Below are 17,024 nucleotides of genomic sequence, written 5' to 3'. Positions count from 1 at the left end.
CACCCTCACCCACACCCACCTCACCCACACCCACCTCACCCACACCCACCTCACCCTCACCCACCTCACCCTCACCCACCTCACCCTCACCCTCACCCACACCCACCTCACCCTCACCCACCTCACCCTCACCCACCTCACCCTCACCCACCTCACCCTCACCCTCACCCACCTCACCCTCACCCACCTCACCCACACCCACCTCACCCTCACCTCACCCACCTCACCCACACCCACCTCACCCTCACCCACACCCACCTCACCCTCACCCACCTCACCCTCACCCACCTCACCCACCTCACCCACACCCACCTCACCCTCACCCACCTCACCCACCTCACCCACACCCACCTCACCCTCACCCACACCCACCTAACCCTCACCCACCTCACCCTCACCCACCTCACCCACACCCACCTCACCCTCACCCACCTCACCCTCACCCTCACCCACCTCACCCTCACCCTCACCCACCTCACCCTCACCCACCTCACCCTCACCCACCTCACCCACACCCACCTCACCCTCACCCACCTCACCCTCACCCACCTCACCCTAACCCTCACCCACCTCACCCTAACCCTCACCCACCTCACCCTAACCCACCTCACCCACACCCACCTCACCCTCACCCACCTCACCCTCACCCACCTCACCCTCACCCACCTCACCCTCACCCACCTCACCCTAACCCTCACCCACCTCACCCTAACCCTCACCCACCTCGCCCTAACCCTCACCCACCTCACCCTAACCCTCACCCACCTCGCCCTCACCCACCTCCTGTACACAGTGCTGCCTCGCCTCCAACCCTCCAACCCTCAGCACGTCTGTCTCTGGACCCGCGTTGGATCCCGAGCCTCCTGTGAGCCTGGCTGTGTCCTCAGGGAGTGGAGGGCGTGGGCCCCAGCCTAAGGCAGCTGCCTCCCAGGGCACCTGCAGCCATCAAGTCGCCGTCCAGAGAAAGTGCAATCTGTCCTCCGCGGGGAAGCACCCTGCTGTCGGCACCAGCCACGCCACCCCCATCTCGCTGGCTGGCTCCATGCCCCGGGGGCTGCGGGCTGCAGGCGGGGCCTCAGGAGCTGCGTTCACTCAGCATGAGCGACCGCTGCACACGGAGCCGCCGCCTCACGGGCCCCGCCCCCCACGGGTCAGGGTCTGCGCGCTGCCCAGGGTGTCCCCCCTGCAAACGTGCTTCGGCTGCAGGAAGGGCAGGCAGCCACGCTCTACACCCTGAAGTAGCCCAGGTGCCCATTCTGTAGAATTTCTCAGTCTGGGATGTCAGTGTGTGTGTGTGTGTGTGTGTGTGTGTGTGTGTGACTTCACTTAAAGCCAGTGCTTAGAACTCACAAACTATCTTAGAGTGAACGGGCTAATCCTCCCAGGAATCTTACTATCCACTTGGCACACTTCGAACCTAGAGCAGAGGACACTGAAGTCTTGTGTGGTCAAACGTGACCATGCGAGCCCGGCCGGCGTGGCTCAGTGGTTGAGCATCGACCTGTGAACTGGGAGGTCAGGGTTCGATTCCCGGTCGGGGCACATGGCCGGGTTGTGGGCTCGATCTCCAGTGTGGGGCGTGCAGGAGGCAGCCGACCAATGCTTCTCTCTCACCACTGATGTTCCTGTCTCTCTCCCCCTCTGCCTTCCGCTCTGACAGCAATGAAGACACACATTCTTAAATGTGGCCACTGAGCCCGACTTCTCATGCAGAACACGGACCCAAGTGCAATTTCCACCGCAGAGCTGCTCGGGCGGAGGCGGCCTCTGCAGGGTCTGGGCGGGACGCGGGATTAAACGCACATCACTCCGGTCCATGACGACCCCATGGGGTGGTGCGCACAACAGTACGTGCAGATGTTGTATTATCATGTATACCTGGACGTTGTAAGTCATGAACCAACGCTCCCCCAATAAATTTCAGCTTAGACCCCGTGAGTGCCAGGAGAGGCCCTGGGCCAGGGAGCGAGGGCTTGTCTCACTAGATGGCGGCATTGCCAAGAGCGTTTCTAGGGGTTTGGGCCCCTCTTTGTCTCACGCTTTGTCCCCACGGCCTCTCCCACCGGTTCTTACATTGGAAAGGCGGCCCTGACTGCTCTGGGTCTGAGCCATGTGAATCTGGGTGGACTAAAGCAAGATGGCGCTCCAAGTTACTGGACTGAGGGTCATGGTGTCAGACACGTGCCAAGCATTCGCCCTTCACTGTCTCCTGTCATCTCCATGGCAGCTGGAACTTTCCAGGAAGAAACACAGGCACATCACATTAGGACGCCTGCTGCAGCCCCCGGGGGACGGGAGCTGGGCTTTTATTCCTGGTGCGTGAGCAGCGCGTGTGCCTGACCCCACATCGAGTCCTCCCTGTTGGAGACGTGGGTGGAACCATCGGTGACCATCAGCCTCAGATAACTCTGTGTACTTCGTCATTTAAAGAAGCAGTAGCTGTGTCACCCCTGAGCCAGCCCCCTGTGGACAGTGGGGATCCCCTAGTTCTTCCCCCCAACTCTATAGAGAACGCAAATTATTTTGCCTAAAGAAACTGAGGCTGGGGAGGATGGCTCAAGTGAGGGAGGATGCAGGAAGCTATGGAAGACAAGAGGTAACTGTGAAAGACAGTCTACATCCCGAGGGCGGGGGAGCGTCCGGCCCACGGGCGGTATAAGGCCCACAAAACCATTGGTTCAAGTCCCTCTGTGCCCTCCCCCTCCCCGCCCCCCCCGCCTCCCGCAGCGCGGAGGGAGTGCTTTCTGCAGTCCCCACAGAATGAGCCTTACATGATGCTAATTGCCAGCTACAGTGGAGCGGGCTGCGACGTGCGTGTTATGATGCTGTGACAACAGGGAAGTCTGAGACCACGGAAGCCAGCCGTGCAGTGAGTCAGCCCTCATTCCGTGGAGGCGCCCAAATGAAATCATGACCTGCTGATGTGCTGTCTGACCCACAGTGCCCTGCAGCTGCTGGGCGGGATGCTCAGCTCGTGTCCTGGCCACACCTCCTCGGCCGCACACCTCATCCAGTGTCTCCTGCCCAGCTTTTCCGCTACCAATGCCTCCCGGGGGCCTGGGTCCCTATGGCGGCTGAGGCAGATTACCACAGACTCTGCAGCTTCAAATCACACAAACGTATTCTCTACGCTTCGAGTTCTACAGGTCGCAAGTCTAAAGTGGGTCAGAGCGCTGGTTCTGGGGGCTCAAGAGAGACGCCGATTCCTTGACTTTTCCAGCTTCTAGAGCAGGGATGGGGAACGCCCAGGCCAAGGGCCACATAAGGCTGCAAACTCACTTGGCCTGGCCCTGCCAAGGCATTAGGGGTGAGTGAATTCAATGTCTGACCAAACACAGCAGGCTCCTTTTTAAGCTGATAATGTTGTATGGTCCTCGAATGATGTTATAAATACCCACATGGCCCTGGGCAGGAAAGGTTCCCCACCCCTGGTGACAGGCTGCCTTCACCCCTTGGCTGCTGGCCTGTCCTCCAGCCTCAAAGCCAGCAGCGTGGCCTCTTGCCCTTTTCGGCTCTCTGCTGTCATCCTCACACTGCCTCTCTCTGATCGCCCTCTTACAAGGGCCCTCATGGCTGTGTGAGACCCACCTGGATAACCCAGAATGGTCTCCGCATCTCAAAGTCCTCAACTTAGTCACAGCTGCCAAACACCCCCGACAATGCACAGGGGATCAGGACATGAATGTCTTGGGGGGCCTTGTTCAGCCTACCACACCAGGGCGATGACCAGATAAACGCTCCTTCTGACATTTCCTGATGAAGTCTGTGTGTTCCCTTCCGACCGTGGCCCTGCCTAGGAGATGGGACAACCCCTTTGGAATTCCACCGGAGCAGCACTTCCTTGAGAAGCCCTCTGTCTGCAACTGAGTACACAACTGATTCCTTTTCTTGAGTCCATGGTTTGTCATGAAGCATAAGGATAAATAACTCCCTTGACCATCTATAAACAGGAGAAAACAAACCCCAGGATGCTAAAAAAAAAAGGCCTTCTGACGTCACCATCTGTCGGACTGTGGCATCTCCTGCTCTGGCTGGCAGAAGCAGCGCCGAGGGGGCAGCAGACGGACACACCGGGGCCGGAGGAGGAAGGGCGGCTGTGTATTTCAGGGGACAGACATCTGAGCAAAGGACATGAATGGAAGGGAATTCTCCACTCCTGGCCCACGGCAAGCACCTGGCCCTGCTCCTCCTCGGCACGTGGCGCAGCCAGGACAGCGCACAGGGCGCTGTGCGCCTTGGACATCGGCTGCTTCTGGGCTCCATGAGTCCATCACAAACAAGGGCTCTGAGTCCGGAGCACAAGCTGCCTCCCGGCTCGCCTGTCTTTCCGGCCCTAGGAAGTCCTCCAGAAAAACGGCCAGCACTTGCCCGGCCGGCGTGACTCAGTGGTTGAGCATCGACCTGTGAACCAGGAAGTCACGGTTCGATTCCTAATCAGGGCACATGTCCAGGTTGCAGGCTCGATCCCCAGTGTGGGGCGTGCAGGAGGCAGCCAATCAATGATGCTCTCTCACCATTGATGTTCCTCTCTCTCCCTCTCTCTTCCTCTCTGAAATCAATAAAAAAAAATTAAATAAAGGGGCAGCACCATGTCCCCCAAGGCCTCCGACCTCTGCAGAGCACGGTCTGGTCCTGCAGCAGCCCCACAGCCTAGCAAACTCCATGGTTTCCCGGTTGGTGCTGCCGCGTCCCTCTTGCTCACACATCTTGAAGGGTGAACTCCCATAATACCGTGCTTTCTAGACACCATGCATTTCTAAAGATGGAACAGACAATCCCACCCTGACTTCAGCCAGAGTTCAGTCCAGCATTTCCTGGGACATGGATTCCCACGGATGCTGGGCGACAAAGCAGGATCATTTTCACCAAAGTCGCTTCCCTCGCTCGAGGACTGCACGCTGAATGACCATACTGGATTTGTTACTTATGCATTAATCTAACATCTTCTTGAATTTTCTTGACAAGGTCAATTTATCAAAACCCTACAAAACAAAGTACTTCTACCCTTTCAAATGTCCCTGGATTGAGTGTGGCATCAAAATTCTATTCATTGCAACCAAGGACTCATTGAGTATCGTCAAGGATACTTTGGGTTACAGATTAGCTTGGTGCCAACTAACTGGTGATTTCCACCAAAAATCTTAGGGTCTGAATCGATTTTTTTGGCCTGCAATTTTTTCCCAAAATCTAGGGCCCATCATAAGAAACACCTTTCGTGTTTCCCTGAGACTGAAGCTTTCTCTAACGAGCACCCAGTTTTACACACTTAGCTGTTGGGAGGGACATAAGAATAAAATGGCCCCATGTCCTCAGTGAGCCTGTGATCCAGCAGAAGAGACCAAACCAAGATTCAGGAAACTGAACAAGAGAAACTTCATCTCTCTCAGCCTCGGGGTTCTCCTCTAGCAAATGAGGGGGTTGAAACAGGTAATGCACATCAGTATCCCTGCCTTATACTTTATAAAACAGTTTCATTTTTTTCTTAATTGTCCTCCACAGTAATCGTACAAGGTAGGGATTTCACAGGAAGAAAACAGACTAAGATGTTAAGCTACTAAACTGAGGTTCAGCAACTGGTGGGGCCATGGACTTGAACGAGGCATCCACTCCTGCATCCTACAAGAGTGGATGCTGTGATGCTGTGATTCTGGAACCTTCTGTGGTGCTGAGTGTTATGTGTACAGTCTTTTCTGCAGTTTATTTACTGTAATGAATGTAAAGCAGGCAAAAACAGCTGCCCTTCAAAACCAGTTAATGTATGGCTGACCACAAGGAACTAATCAGTCAAAACTCATGAGGTCAATGAAGGTTCTAGAGCAAGCATGTCAAACTCCTGGCCCGCGGGCCACATGCCTTATTTGGCCCGTGTTAGCCTTTGAGTTTGACACGCTTGTTCTAGAGCCTTTTCTGCTTTCATGTTTGCACACAGACTACGGCAGATGTCTGCTAGGTCACAGAAGGACGCGTTCTCCGGAAGCTGATCGCAGAAGGCTGCACGGTGCTGTGGGTAACGGGGCTCGATGGATCTGGGGACCTCCTGTTGCCCACGTACAGGTTCCCCTGCGCACAGGTTCCCCTGCTCACTATTACAAACTCGTCCTGGTCTTTGTCATCCTCCTTAAAAGGCCCAAGGACAGGTCCTTTCCTCCCGCTTCTCGGGCCCCGGGCTGTGAGAGAGGAGCAGCATCCCAGCAGTGACAGAGCCTGGGTGCCTCTCCGCCCGGGACCGGCCCTGGCACAGCCCCAGCGGGCCAGCTGTTCGGTGTGGACGGAGGCGGAGTGGGGTGAGCAGGAAAAGTGAGGTCACCCTCAGAGCAGTCAACCATCTCTGTCAGGCGGGCCAGACTGCGAACTGCAGAGAATTTACTGCAGGGAGATGTCCCCAGCAGGAGACACTCAGTCTGGCCCGGCTGGGAGCCCGCGCCACGGGCACCAGGAGGACAGCCGGGCCACGGGGACGTTGGCTCACAGCCAGGCACTGCGTCGCTTTATCCCAGAGAGATTTCCTCCCCTCCTTTAGCCATTGCTCCAGGGAAATGCGTGAATCGGGCTGCTCTGGGGCTGGCCAGAAGCCATCACATCCGCCCAGGACAATCCAGGTGGTGGCTGGCTTTAGGCCACAGTGGCCCACCCTTGCCCCGCCGGCTGAACTGGGAACCCTTCTGTGTGTCCTCCAAGTGGCCTGGGCATCTCTGCGCCTTTGCACTGACCTCCCTGGCCTATCATAGGAGGCTCAGCGGCTCCTCCCCTGAGGACCACAGGACAGGAACCTGAGTTTCCAGCCCGAAGCAGGAGCCCCGCCCAACACCTAGCTCGGCACCTGGCACTCGGTTAGAGCTCAGTGAACATCTGTTATTGCTCAGGAAATTCCTTCTCATCGGAGCTGGGGAAGAAGAGGAGGGGCAGAGAGCATCACTGCCCAAATAACAGAAATGTACCACCACCAGATCTTCCTTTTAAGCAGCATCTCCAGCTATTCCTCCGTCTCACACCAACCTTCCAGCACCTGGAATGTTTTACATGGAAGCGCCACTCCCAGGTCCTCTGTCTGTGCTCATCGGCGCGGGGCAGCGGCTGCATCTTCTAACCAGCACCCCCAGCTCACGTTACCAGGGCTTCGGGGCCGGGAGGGGGAAGTGGGAGTCGTCTGTGAAACGGGATCATGTGACAAGCACAACCCGAGATGCGCTGGAAATCCGACGTGGGTAGAAGGATGTGCACCAGACCGTTTTACGTAGAGTAGCAAAACCCTACCCTCTACGAATTGATGCCTGGTCACATAAATTAGGCCACAGTCACAGAATGGATAGGATTTATATAGTGGGATATTATGCTACATTAGATCATATTTTAGCAAAATAGAGAACAGCAGTATATCCAGCAAAAAGCAGGTCGCAGAATGGGACATGGTCACAATTTTACCAACAGAGCACCTGGAGGAAACAGACCCAAATGTCACACCACCTATTTCTGGGGGGTGGTGATTTTTAAAGTCTTATTTGAACCTTTTCATATATTACTTTATTTTATTTTACCACAGACATGGGTTACTTTCTGTCATTTTCAAAATAGCCTGTTTTGAAATTGCAAATGGAAGAGGCATGTTATTTGCCAACGGGAAGCTCTTTTGCTCCTGCCCCCGATGGTCAAGTTCAAGCTCTCAACCACGAAGCCACCCAGGGTGCCACTGGCTCCTCATATACTTAACCCACAGCCCAGAAAGCTCTGCCTGAAATGAAGTGGCACCTGAAATTAAGTCCCTGCAGGTCAAAACAGGAGCCCTTTGGTTTGGGGTGCGTGTCTGCAAAGGAGCCACCCCGGAAGCGCTGTGGCAGCAGGCAGCTCTGGGGACGCCGGGAGCAGTCACGTAGGGGAACCCCTTCCTCTGGGCAGGAGAGAGCTGGTCTTGCTTCTGTCACTCTCTGGTGGCCACAGGCCATTCAACTTCAAATTCAAAAGAAAAGCTGGCCTCCGCCCTGCCCCACCCCCCCATAGGCCTGTTCTAGGGTTCAATACAATCCTGGGTGTGCCGGATTTTGTAAGCTACAAAGCACCCAGTGAATCAATGTCTGGCCGTCCAAGAATGTGTCCTTCTTAAGATAATAATCTACGCTCCCTTTTTTTTTTTTTTTTTTTGCAAGAAATCACGAGAAGCGACCTATATTCCCTCTCGCACTCGAGAAAAGTTACCGGGAAGTCATCGGCCGCGGTGAACTCATTTTATGTTTCCCTGTACCTGTGCCCGGGAACAAAAACGACGCTCTGTGCCCACTCAGCGTGCTGCTTGTTTCTCTTGGGCACATGGATGGGTTGACTCTCCCTGGCTCCCCGGCGGGAAGGCGGGGCCAGGAGCCTGGCCTCCTGCCACTGGAATGTAGATGGACGTTAATGACTCCCTTCCAGGCTGGGCCAGCCTCCCTGGGAGATCCTCCACACGCCCCCCTCCTTGCTTCCTGCTTCACATCCTGGGTGCATTTTCCCATGCCATTATCTATTCTGCTGAAATGTCATATTCCATTATATAAGCACTGTCCATTATAGGAATAGGTCCTAATTTATATGACCAGGCAGCGATTCGCAGAGTGTAGGGTTTTGCTACTCCATGTAAAATGGTCTGGTGCACATCTTCCTACCCAGGTCCTGGCTAGTTGTGTGAGAGGTGGCGGAAGGCTCCGAGGCCCCTGCAACATGGTGGCATGTTAGGTAGGGGAGCCCGAGTCCCTGCATCTCAGTGGAAGGCCACCCCCGCCCCAAACACCAATACAACAGAGATATGAGAAACACATACCCTGAGCTCATTTGTTACACCCGTTATCTTCCCTGACTGATACACTTCATGACCCTGGGCACCTCGCCACTCCACAGTGACGGTCAGCGCTTTCGCAGGGGACGAAGCGAACACATACGGTAAACCCAACCCTCGTCCCACAGAAAACTCAGCCAAGAAAAATTAAGAGAATTTGTTTCGATTCCTTGGCAGATTTAAGACCTGCTCTCTTATTCCTATAGGAAACCTCGGGAGCATGTGCTAGTTTAAACAACTGGAAAAAGATAATGGCCAGAACGGAAACACATGTGCAACCTCACGGCCACAGCACCGACGAGGAGTTGCAAGCAGCAAAGGGTTCTGGTCCCTCAGGTGGGAGAGGTTGGGAGGGGAGTCTACACCTCCTGCAGACACTGTGGCATCCTCAAACTACGGCCCACAGGCCACATGCAGCCCGCCGAGGACATTGATCCGGCCCGCCAGGTGCCACTACCTGTCCTGCTTAGCAGCCGATTCGTCCCGGGCCCGCAGTGCGCATAGGAATTTGTTCATAGTTTTTTTTAAAAACTATAGTCCGGCCCTCCAATGGTCTGAGGGACAGTGAACTGGCCCCCTGTTTAAAAAGTTTGAGGACCCCTGCTGTAGACCATGGAAGCAGTGTAATCGTGGTCCACGGTTTCTCACGTGTTCTATCTGTGTTTAGCAATGTCCACTGGGACCACGGGAAGCATCAGGCTCTGAGCCGGGGAGTTTCCAGAAGGACAAGAGCGGAAAAAGGCAGTGTCACCGGCCCACGTCTCTGCTTAGACTCTGACCAGCCCTGCTCTTCCTTGCTCAGAGGCTACTCACCTGGTAGGGGTACAGGGTGACCCCGTTGGTTCTTGACAGGGACCAGGTGCCATCCAAGTACTGGTGAGCCTGGATGGCCACGGAGCCGAGGATGTTCCCGTTGCTGGGGCTGGTGGCCATCTGGAGGCTGACCTTGGCCTGATGGGTGGGGGACACACTCTTCTTCTCGGCCCCATTGCTGACGCCGAGGCTGTTGGGTTTGCTGTTGTGTTTGTTGGTGACGAAGGCCGTGTAGTTGGAGGAGGCGTAGGAGGCGGGCACAAAGGCCCAGTCCCGGGGCTGCTGCAGCCCGCCCACGTGCCGGGACCCCACCAGCGCGGGGATGCTGGGCAGGGGTGGGGGCGAGCCGGGGGAGCCGTCGTAGTGCTCGCTGCCCGCTGCTTGTTCCAAGGTCAGCACCATCTGGATGGCCTCCTGCTTCAGCTGGTTCAGGTGCGTGGCACAAATGTCACAGCGGTTGTCCCTGTCATTCCAGGCCTTCCGGGTGGTGTTGGGGACCTGCAGCTTGTCGTGGATGACGGCTGAGAAGGCAGGGTCCTGTGGAACACAAGCAGAGCAAACGAGAGCCTGGTGAGCACACTTCAGAGGCCGGTGGACATCCACGAGGTCCTAGAGTTACTCAAAGCATGGGACTGGCATCCCACAGAAATGGGCACCGAAACGAGGCAGAAAGGCCTCCAGGCGACAAGCACATTTCACAGGCTTTTATAGTGGAGACCGAAGAAATGGTTAAAAATTAAAGATTTCTGAGCACCCTCCTTGCCAGGCCAGTCAATACATTCCAGGTTCTTCTCCCTGTGCCTGAAGGGCTACGGCCACACCTGGGCCCCCCACCGTGTCATTAGTAGGCACAAACGTTTGTCCCAGCGCGGCGGGCTGAGCACACTCATTCTGGACAAGTGCCCTGTGACCCCGGCCCCTGTGAACCATGGGAAGCTGGTAACGAATGGAGGTGCTGCCTGTGACCCCGAGCAGAGATTCTGTTCTAGGAAAACCTCGGCCTCATGTGCACTGTGTGCCACGTGCCACTGGGAGAAAACCAAACTCAACCAACTCTGGCCATGCCTGATCCCGAGACCCAGCCAGCTCCAGCGGCCCAGCCAACCTTCACAGACTCACTCAGTTGACCTTTGCCCCTGGCCATGCCTGATTCTGTGTCCTGATATCCTGATCCATCAGAAGAAAACTATCTCCTGGACAAAGAGCCCAAGTTACTTTCCCCAGAAAGTTCATCTAAAACTACTGTTAAACACTCTTTAGCTCAGAAGCCCTTACCCAAGAGAAATCAGGAAATCACTGAGGATGCTTTCTTTCATTTCCTTCGCTTTAATGTTTCCAGGAAGGCAGGATTGCACGGAGTACTACGCACTAGGTGTGTTGACTGGGTATCAAAACACTTGGGGGCTAGCTCCTGTTCTGCTACGAATTCGCTGTGTGACCCTGGACCACTTCCTTGGCCTCGCGGAACCTGTCATCGGTCACACATCCTTGTCGGCAGGCCCTTCCATCTCCATGTGTAGGGCAACTGGGACGGAAGAACACGGTGTCCATCCAGGTGGACAGAGCTCCCAGGCCATACCTGGGGCCTGGCTAAACTTTTGAGATTCAACAATTATTGCAAATAATTGATGAGGCTTCTCTCTAGGCCTGTCTTCCTCAAGGACACCAGAAGAAAACCTGCCTTTCTGAAACCTGCTGTCAGCTTCTATGAGGCGGGAACCCCATCAGGGCCGCACGGGGTTGGAGGGGCGGAGGGTGAGGGCGGTGGCGTGGGTCACCAGGGCGGCAGGAAGCTCAGGGGTGGGAGGGGCGTTCTTAATTACGATCCATCTTGATTACAATCCCCAGCATCTTGTTTTCCTTGTTTAACTACCCTGAACAGCCCCTCAGCGTGCACTGATTAATTGATTAATAAATCAGGAGGCCTCTTTACCCAGCAGCAGCAAGGAGTGGCTCCGGAGGTAGAAACTCAAGACAGTCATAGGAAACAATGGGAAGCAAGAGGAGGTCCAGGGCGATCAGGTCTGGCTGACAGTGACGCAGACCAAGGACACCTGCCCTGCGGTGTCTGTCTCAACGCCTGTGCTTTGTCCACAGGCTCAAAGGGCAACTCAGAGCACGTGGGACCCACAGGGGCCCTTATGGACCATTCCAGAGCCCTTATGGACCATTTCCGGAGGAGGACTCTGAGCTCCCAAAGGGGTCAGAGCTGGGACAACGCCCGGGCTTCTCGGCCACGAGTCCACAACATTTCACTTCAAGAGCCAAAGACTCAAATGTCTGCACCAACAGCTGAGGTTTTCACCACATTCACTTGGGAAATGGTCATCTGTTCTAAAGGAATTTATTTGGACCCCCATATGGGTCGAGATATAGTCTCTTGCTTTTCTTCACATAACATTCCATAATGAGAATCTTTCCTTCTCAGCAAATGCTATTTGAAAGTGTGGTTTTTAATGACCACATGATGTTTATCCTTTAGTTGTTTCATAATTCGCTTATTTACTTCTGCATTCCACCGTGGCGGTGGGAGAAATCAGAGACCACCGTTCAAAACCGATCCGCAACCCACGGCTTATGCTATCGAGGCACCAGCGCACGGGGTTCGAGAAGCCCCTGATGGCTCACTCAGAATGCTTGTTAACCCAGTCGCCGGCAGAAGCGTCACAGGAAGGAGGCAGACACACGACCAGGGCCATCGCACATGGCAGTTTATTTTAGATCCTGGTGGAAGCTGCCCCGACTCGGGCATCTGCGGCTGGCGGCACATCTGCTCTGCACAACGCCGCGAGCCTGTTCTCTCTGCTGGGTTCCGACTACTCTCCCCGGAGGCGGTGCCTTCTTTACTCACGCGCTGCCCTTTGCTCCGCAGCTCCCAACCGCTAACAAGTAACACGTGTCGGCGTCTAACAAGCCAGGCCTGCAGCATGCGTGAGAACGGTTTCTGTCCTGAGTTCACAGTCCAGGGGGCTTCTTGGTGGTGGACTTCCAAACGCCACGTCCCTGTGCTGCCACCTCTAGTCCAGACCAGTCAACACACACACACACACACACACACATACACACACACACACACACACACAGCTCAGCGCCCCCCTCCTGGCTCCCGAGGCATCGACAACACCGCTGACTACCAGTCTGAGCAACGCGGCCACAGCCAGCCATTGGCCCTTTAATGAGCGCACAACTGCCTACTGATGTCAAAGAGGAGTTCCTATGTGATGCAGCCCCGATATGAAGCCTTATGGGAGTTCTTATCATCAAAAGGCCTCCGTGAAGCAAGAGATCCATCTTCAGGGAACTAAAACCCCTTTCAAGTGCTTGTCCACACATTATAAATATTTCGTGCGACTCAAAACTTCAAAGAGGAACGGTCCACAGACACAGCCTTCCGCAAGTGCTGGGATAAAGAGGATAGCGCTGCGAGGCACAGCGGTAACGGCAGGACGGAAAGGGGAAAGGGGCCTTCAGAACCATGGCTGACTCACTCATGCTACGCTTGCCTGCCACAGGACGCCAACAGGACGCAGCGGCCCCGCAGACAAGAGAAGAGCAGCACTGACTCAGCTGACACCCAGGCACCTGGGCCGCAGGAGGAACGAATCGGGCACCCAGAACCGCATGCTGCCCTGCTCGAGGCCTGCAAAGACCGTCATGTTGTCTAGTGCTGGTTCCTCCTGTGCCATCAGGAAATACGCCAAGAGGAAGGGCCGGAAGCCAGGCACCAGCTGAGCCTCTTACTTTTTAAAAGATTTTTTTAAATTGGTTGTGAGAGAGACAGGGAGGGAGATGAAGAGGGAGAGAAATACACTGATGTGAGAGCAAAACATCAGTCGGCTGCCTCCTACACGCCCCCTGCTGGGGATTAAACCTGCAACCGGGCATGTGCCCTGACTGGGAATCGAACCATCACCTTTCGGGGCGCGGGACAACACCCAACCAACTGAGCCACACCAGCCAGGGAGAACCTCGACTTTGAAAGCCCCGCTTTTTATGTCTGCACATGTGACAATGGGCCACTGGGGTGCCTGGGCAATGTGGTCATCTAAACGTTCAAGGTTAAGGGTCTGTGCTCAAAACACTCTCATCTTTCAAAAATAATACAAAATTATGTTTATCCCACATCTGCCAGGAAGAGGGAGTCAAGAAAACACTTCACTGATTAGAAAACTGGAGAAGTTCCTCAGAAGGAAGGTGGGATGGACGACGTTGACGCTCAGGCACCTCCGTCTCCCCGAGCAGTGACCCCCACCAAGAACAAAGCATGTGCCCCTGATGGTTTTCAGCGCCTTTGCTTCTTCCAGGGGCACTTCAGGAAAGAAGGGCCTCTTGTCTAACGGCCGTCTTCGGTTAACTCATGTCCAAAACGCCAACTAGCGGACGTAACTTCTTCCTCAGGAAGATGTGGTGCCTCGATGGTCATCAGCCCCCTGACCTTCACATCTCACGCACACACGTGCTAGACGGGTGTGGAAGGTCAAAGGGACAGACAGGACCAGGACAAGCTGCAGTCTTGTCTTTCTCACGTGCGACACTGCTCACCCAGTGGTCACGTTGAAGCTACCAGAGTGTGTCATAATTAGTTTGCTCAGGTGAGACCTGACCAGCGAAATGCCAACCGGAGGGGTGGCAGCAGCTCACCAGGCCCCGACCTCACAGACCTGCCTCTTTAACACGGAACTTCCCGGAAAACTCCCTCTGGCCTCCAGCCGCCTCTGAACCCCAGGGTCCGCGTGATCACTAGGCTGCTCCGTGGGCCCAAAGCACTCGCTCTGCAACGAGGATCACACACGGACAGGACCCGAGCGGGTGAAAGGGTGGAAGTGAAGGCGCGCTGCGTAATGAGATCGGAGAGACCTAACCCGCCGCAGGAAGGGATGTTAAACGTCAGATCAGAGCTGTTCTACACGAGAAGCCAAATTAACCCGGAATGTAGTGCCGGTGCCCGGCTACGCCATTCTGCTCGGATCCGAGCAGAAACAGGGCCTGTTAAAGACGCCGGGGAGGCTGGGGTTTGAGTGACGGGTCCCACACGGGAGGCCGTGGGAGCCAGAGGCGGGCGGGATGCCAGGAACGGCCAGGCTGCCGCTGCCACATGTGAAAAGTGTCGCAGGTGATAAGGCTTATCTGCTTCAAAGGAAAAGGGTTGTTGTTTTTTCATTAGAACTTAAGATGATTAAGAACAGCTCATGAATTACTCAAAAGAACAAGCGAGGGGTTTCTTATCACGACCACAGAAAAAAATATTTTTATGTCTAAGTCTCATCTTTTCCAACTGCATAACATGGACGGTGTCTCTTGATTCTTTTGAAGACTGCTGGTTAAGGATATGGGCGGTTCAAGTCCCTGCTGGGTCACGTAGGAGCTGTGTGACCAGGAGCTATATTTTAAAAACCTATCCCAGCTTCAGTCTCCTTAAGTGTAAAATTAGAAATTGACAACAGCTCCTATATGGGGTTAAGTGAGGATTAAATGTGTTAAAACATGTGACATCGTCCTGGTTCTAATAAATGCAACATAAATGGTAAGCAATCAATATCAACTAGAGGCCTGATGCACGAAATTCGTGCAAGGGGCTCGGCCCCCACAGCCCCGCCTGCCTCAGCTGACCCTCCCAGCCCTGGCTTCATCTGGAAGGATGTCTGGAAGGTCGTTCAGCTGTCTGGTCTAATTAGCATATTATGCTTTTATTATTATTGACTAGAGGCCCAATGCACGAAGATTTGTGCAAGAATGGGCCTTCCTTCCCCTGGTTGCTGGCACCGCTTCTCTCTGGCTGGAGCCATCTTTCCACTCCGTCCCGGAGCCGCCTTTCCACCTTCCCATGCTGCCCAGAGGCCTGGAGCAGCTGGGGTGGTGCGGAATGCCTGTTTCATCGCCATGGCAATGATGCAAGCATCACGCCCCCAGCCGCTCGGCAGCTGCGTATGCAAATTAACCCGCTATCTTTGTTGGGTTAATTTGCATACTCACTCCTGATTGCCTGGTGGGTGTCGCGAAGGTATGGTCAATTAGCATGTTACTCTTTTACTAGGTAGACTAGAGGCCCAGTGCATGAAATTCGTGCATGGGGGGGGTGTCCCTCAGCCCAGCCTGCACCCTCTCCAATCTGGGACCCTTCGAGGGATCGCGCCTAAACGGGCAGTCGGACATCCCTCTCACAATCCAGTACTGCTGGCTTCCAACTGCTCGCCTGCCTGCCTTCCTGATTGCCCCTAACCACTTCTGCCTGCCAGCCTGATCACCCCCTAACCACTCCCATGCCAGCCTGATTGATGCCTAACTGCTCCCCTGCCAGCCTGATTGCCCCTAACTGCCCTCCCCTGCTGGCCCAGTCGCCCCCAACTTCCCTCCTCTGCCAGCCTGGTCACCCCTAACTGCCCTCCCCTGCAGGCTTGATCGCCCCCAACTGCCCTCCCTTGCAGGCCTGGTCCCCCCCCAACTGCCCTCCCCTGCTGGCCATCTTGTGGTGGCCATCTTGTGTCCCCATGGGGGCAGCCATCTTGTGTGTTGGAGTGATGGTCAATTTGCATATTACTCTTTTATTAGATAGGATGTTATGCTTCTCAGTATGTGATACAGCACCTTGTATACTGCACCACCGATGATGATGATGGCGGCAATGAGGATTGCAGTAGCTGTACTGATATAAGGCTATTCAGGAGCCTATTATCTGGGAGGACTTAGCAAAGACTTTTGGAATTAAGAGTGACTTAGAACTGGTCTTTGGTTAACCACCTCCTGCATTAGGGTAAGTCGGGGTCTTCTTAAAAGAAACCCAATTAAGAACGGGTCCCTGCATTCCTGAGCTGGGACCGGATGGTTCCTTGCCTTCTTCTCTAGGTGGAGAGTAGTTCGTTTCCATGGATCTGAGCTTCCATACAATGCTTCTCAACTGAAAAGTATTCTTAGTTCTCCGTTTGGCGTAGATAATGCTCCAAAGGGCCTTTGCGGGATTTTCAGTGAGAATCTCAGAGCCATCACTGCCAGTGTCTCCTGGCAGCTGCCACCCCTCCCCGGGAGAGGAGGAAGAGAAAGATGACTTCACATCAGTCTGCCTGCCTTCCAACATGAAAATCTTTTTCCCCAGTCTACCCCTTAGCCATGGGGAACTGGGACCCAATCACAATGGAGGGGGAGCTAAGGACGGGAGAGGGGGTAACACCGACTGAAAATGCTTCCCTGAACTCTAAAGTTCACGTCCAACGTGGCTCCAAAGTTCGACATGGACTTCACAAACAGGAAACTCTAATTGCGATCCCAGTACGGCACACTGAAATTTTACTTTAAATTATTAAAGGCTATCTGGATTAGATGTATTTTTTATGGGTCAGCACCGATGTACCATCAGATGGCAAATGGATTTATTTTCAATCTGCAAGTAGCTGTATTAGTACAAGGCTATTAA

General features: G+C 54.6%; 1 protein-coding gene across 1 annotated transcript in view; it reads right to left on the bottom strand.

Annotated features, from left to right (window-relative positions):
* KIF26B (kinesin family member 26B) overlaps positions 1-17,024 on the bottom strand; it is a 387,325-nt gene that overhangs the window by 239,591 nt on the left and 130,710 nt on the right. Inside the window, exon 3 of the mRNA XM_080651288.1 lies at positions 9,617-10,153. Within this exon, the coding sequence (XP_080507414.1) occupies positions 9,617-10,153 (537 nt within the window). The remainder of the gene's footprint in view (positions 1-9,616; positions 10,154-17,024) is intronic.

The sequence above is a fragment of the Plecotus auritus genome (assembly GCF_963455305.1).
Source record: "Plecotus auritus genome assembly, chromosome: 14".
Classification (NCBI taxonomy): domain Eukaryota; kingdom Metazoa; phylum Chordata; class Mammalia; order Chiroptera; family Vespertilionidae; genus Plecotus; species Plecotus auritus.
The sequence above is the reverse complement of the archived record's forward strand: the minus strand, read 5'-3'. Positions and strand labels throughout refer to the sequence as shown.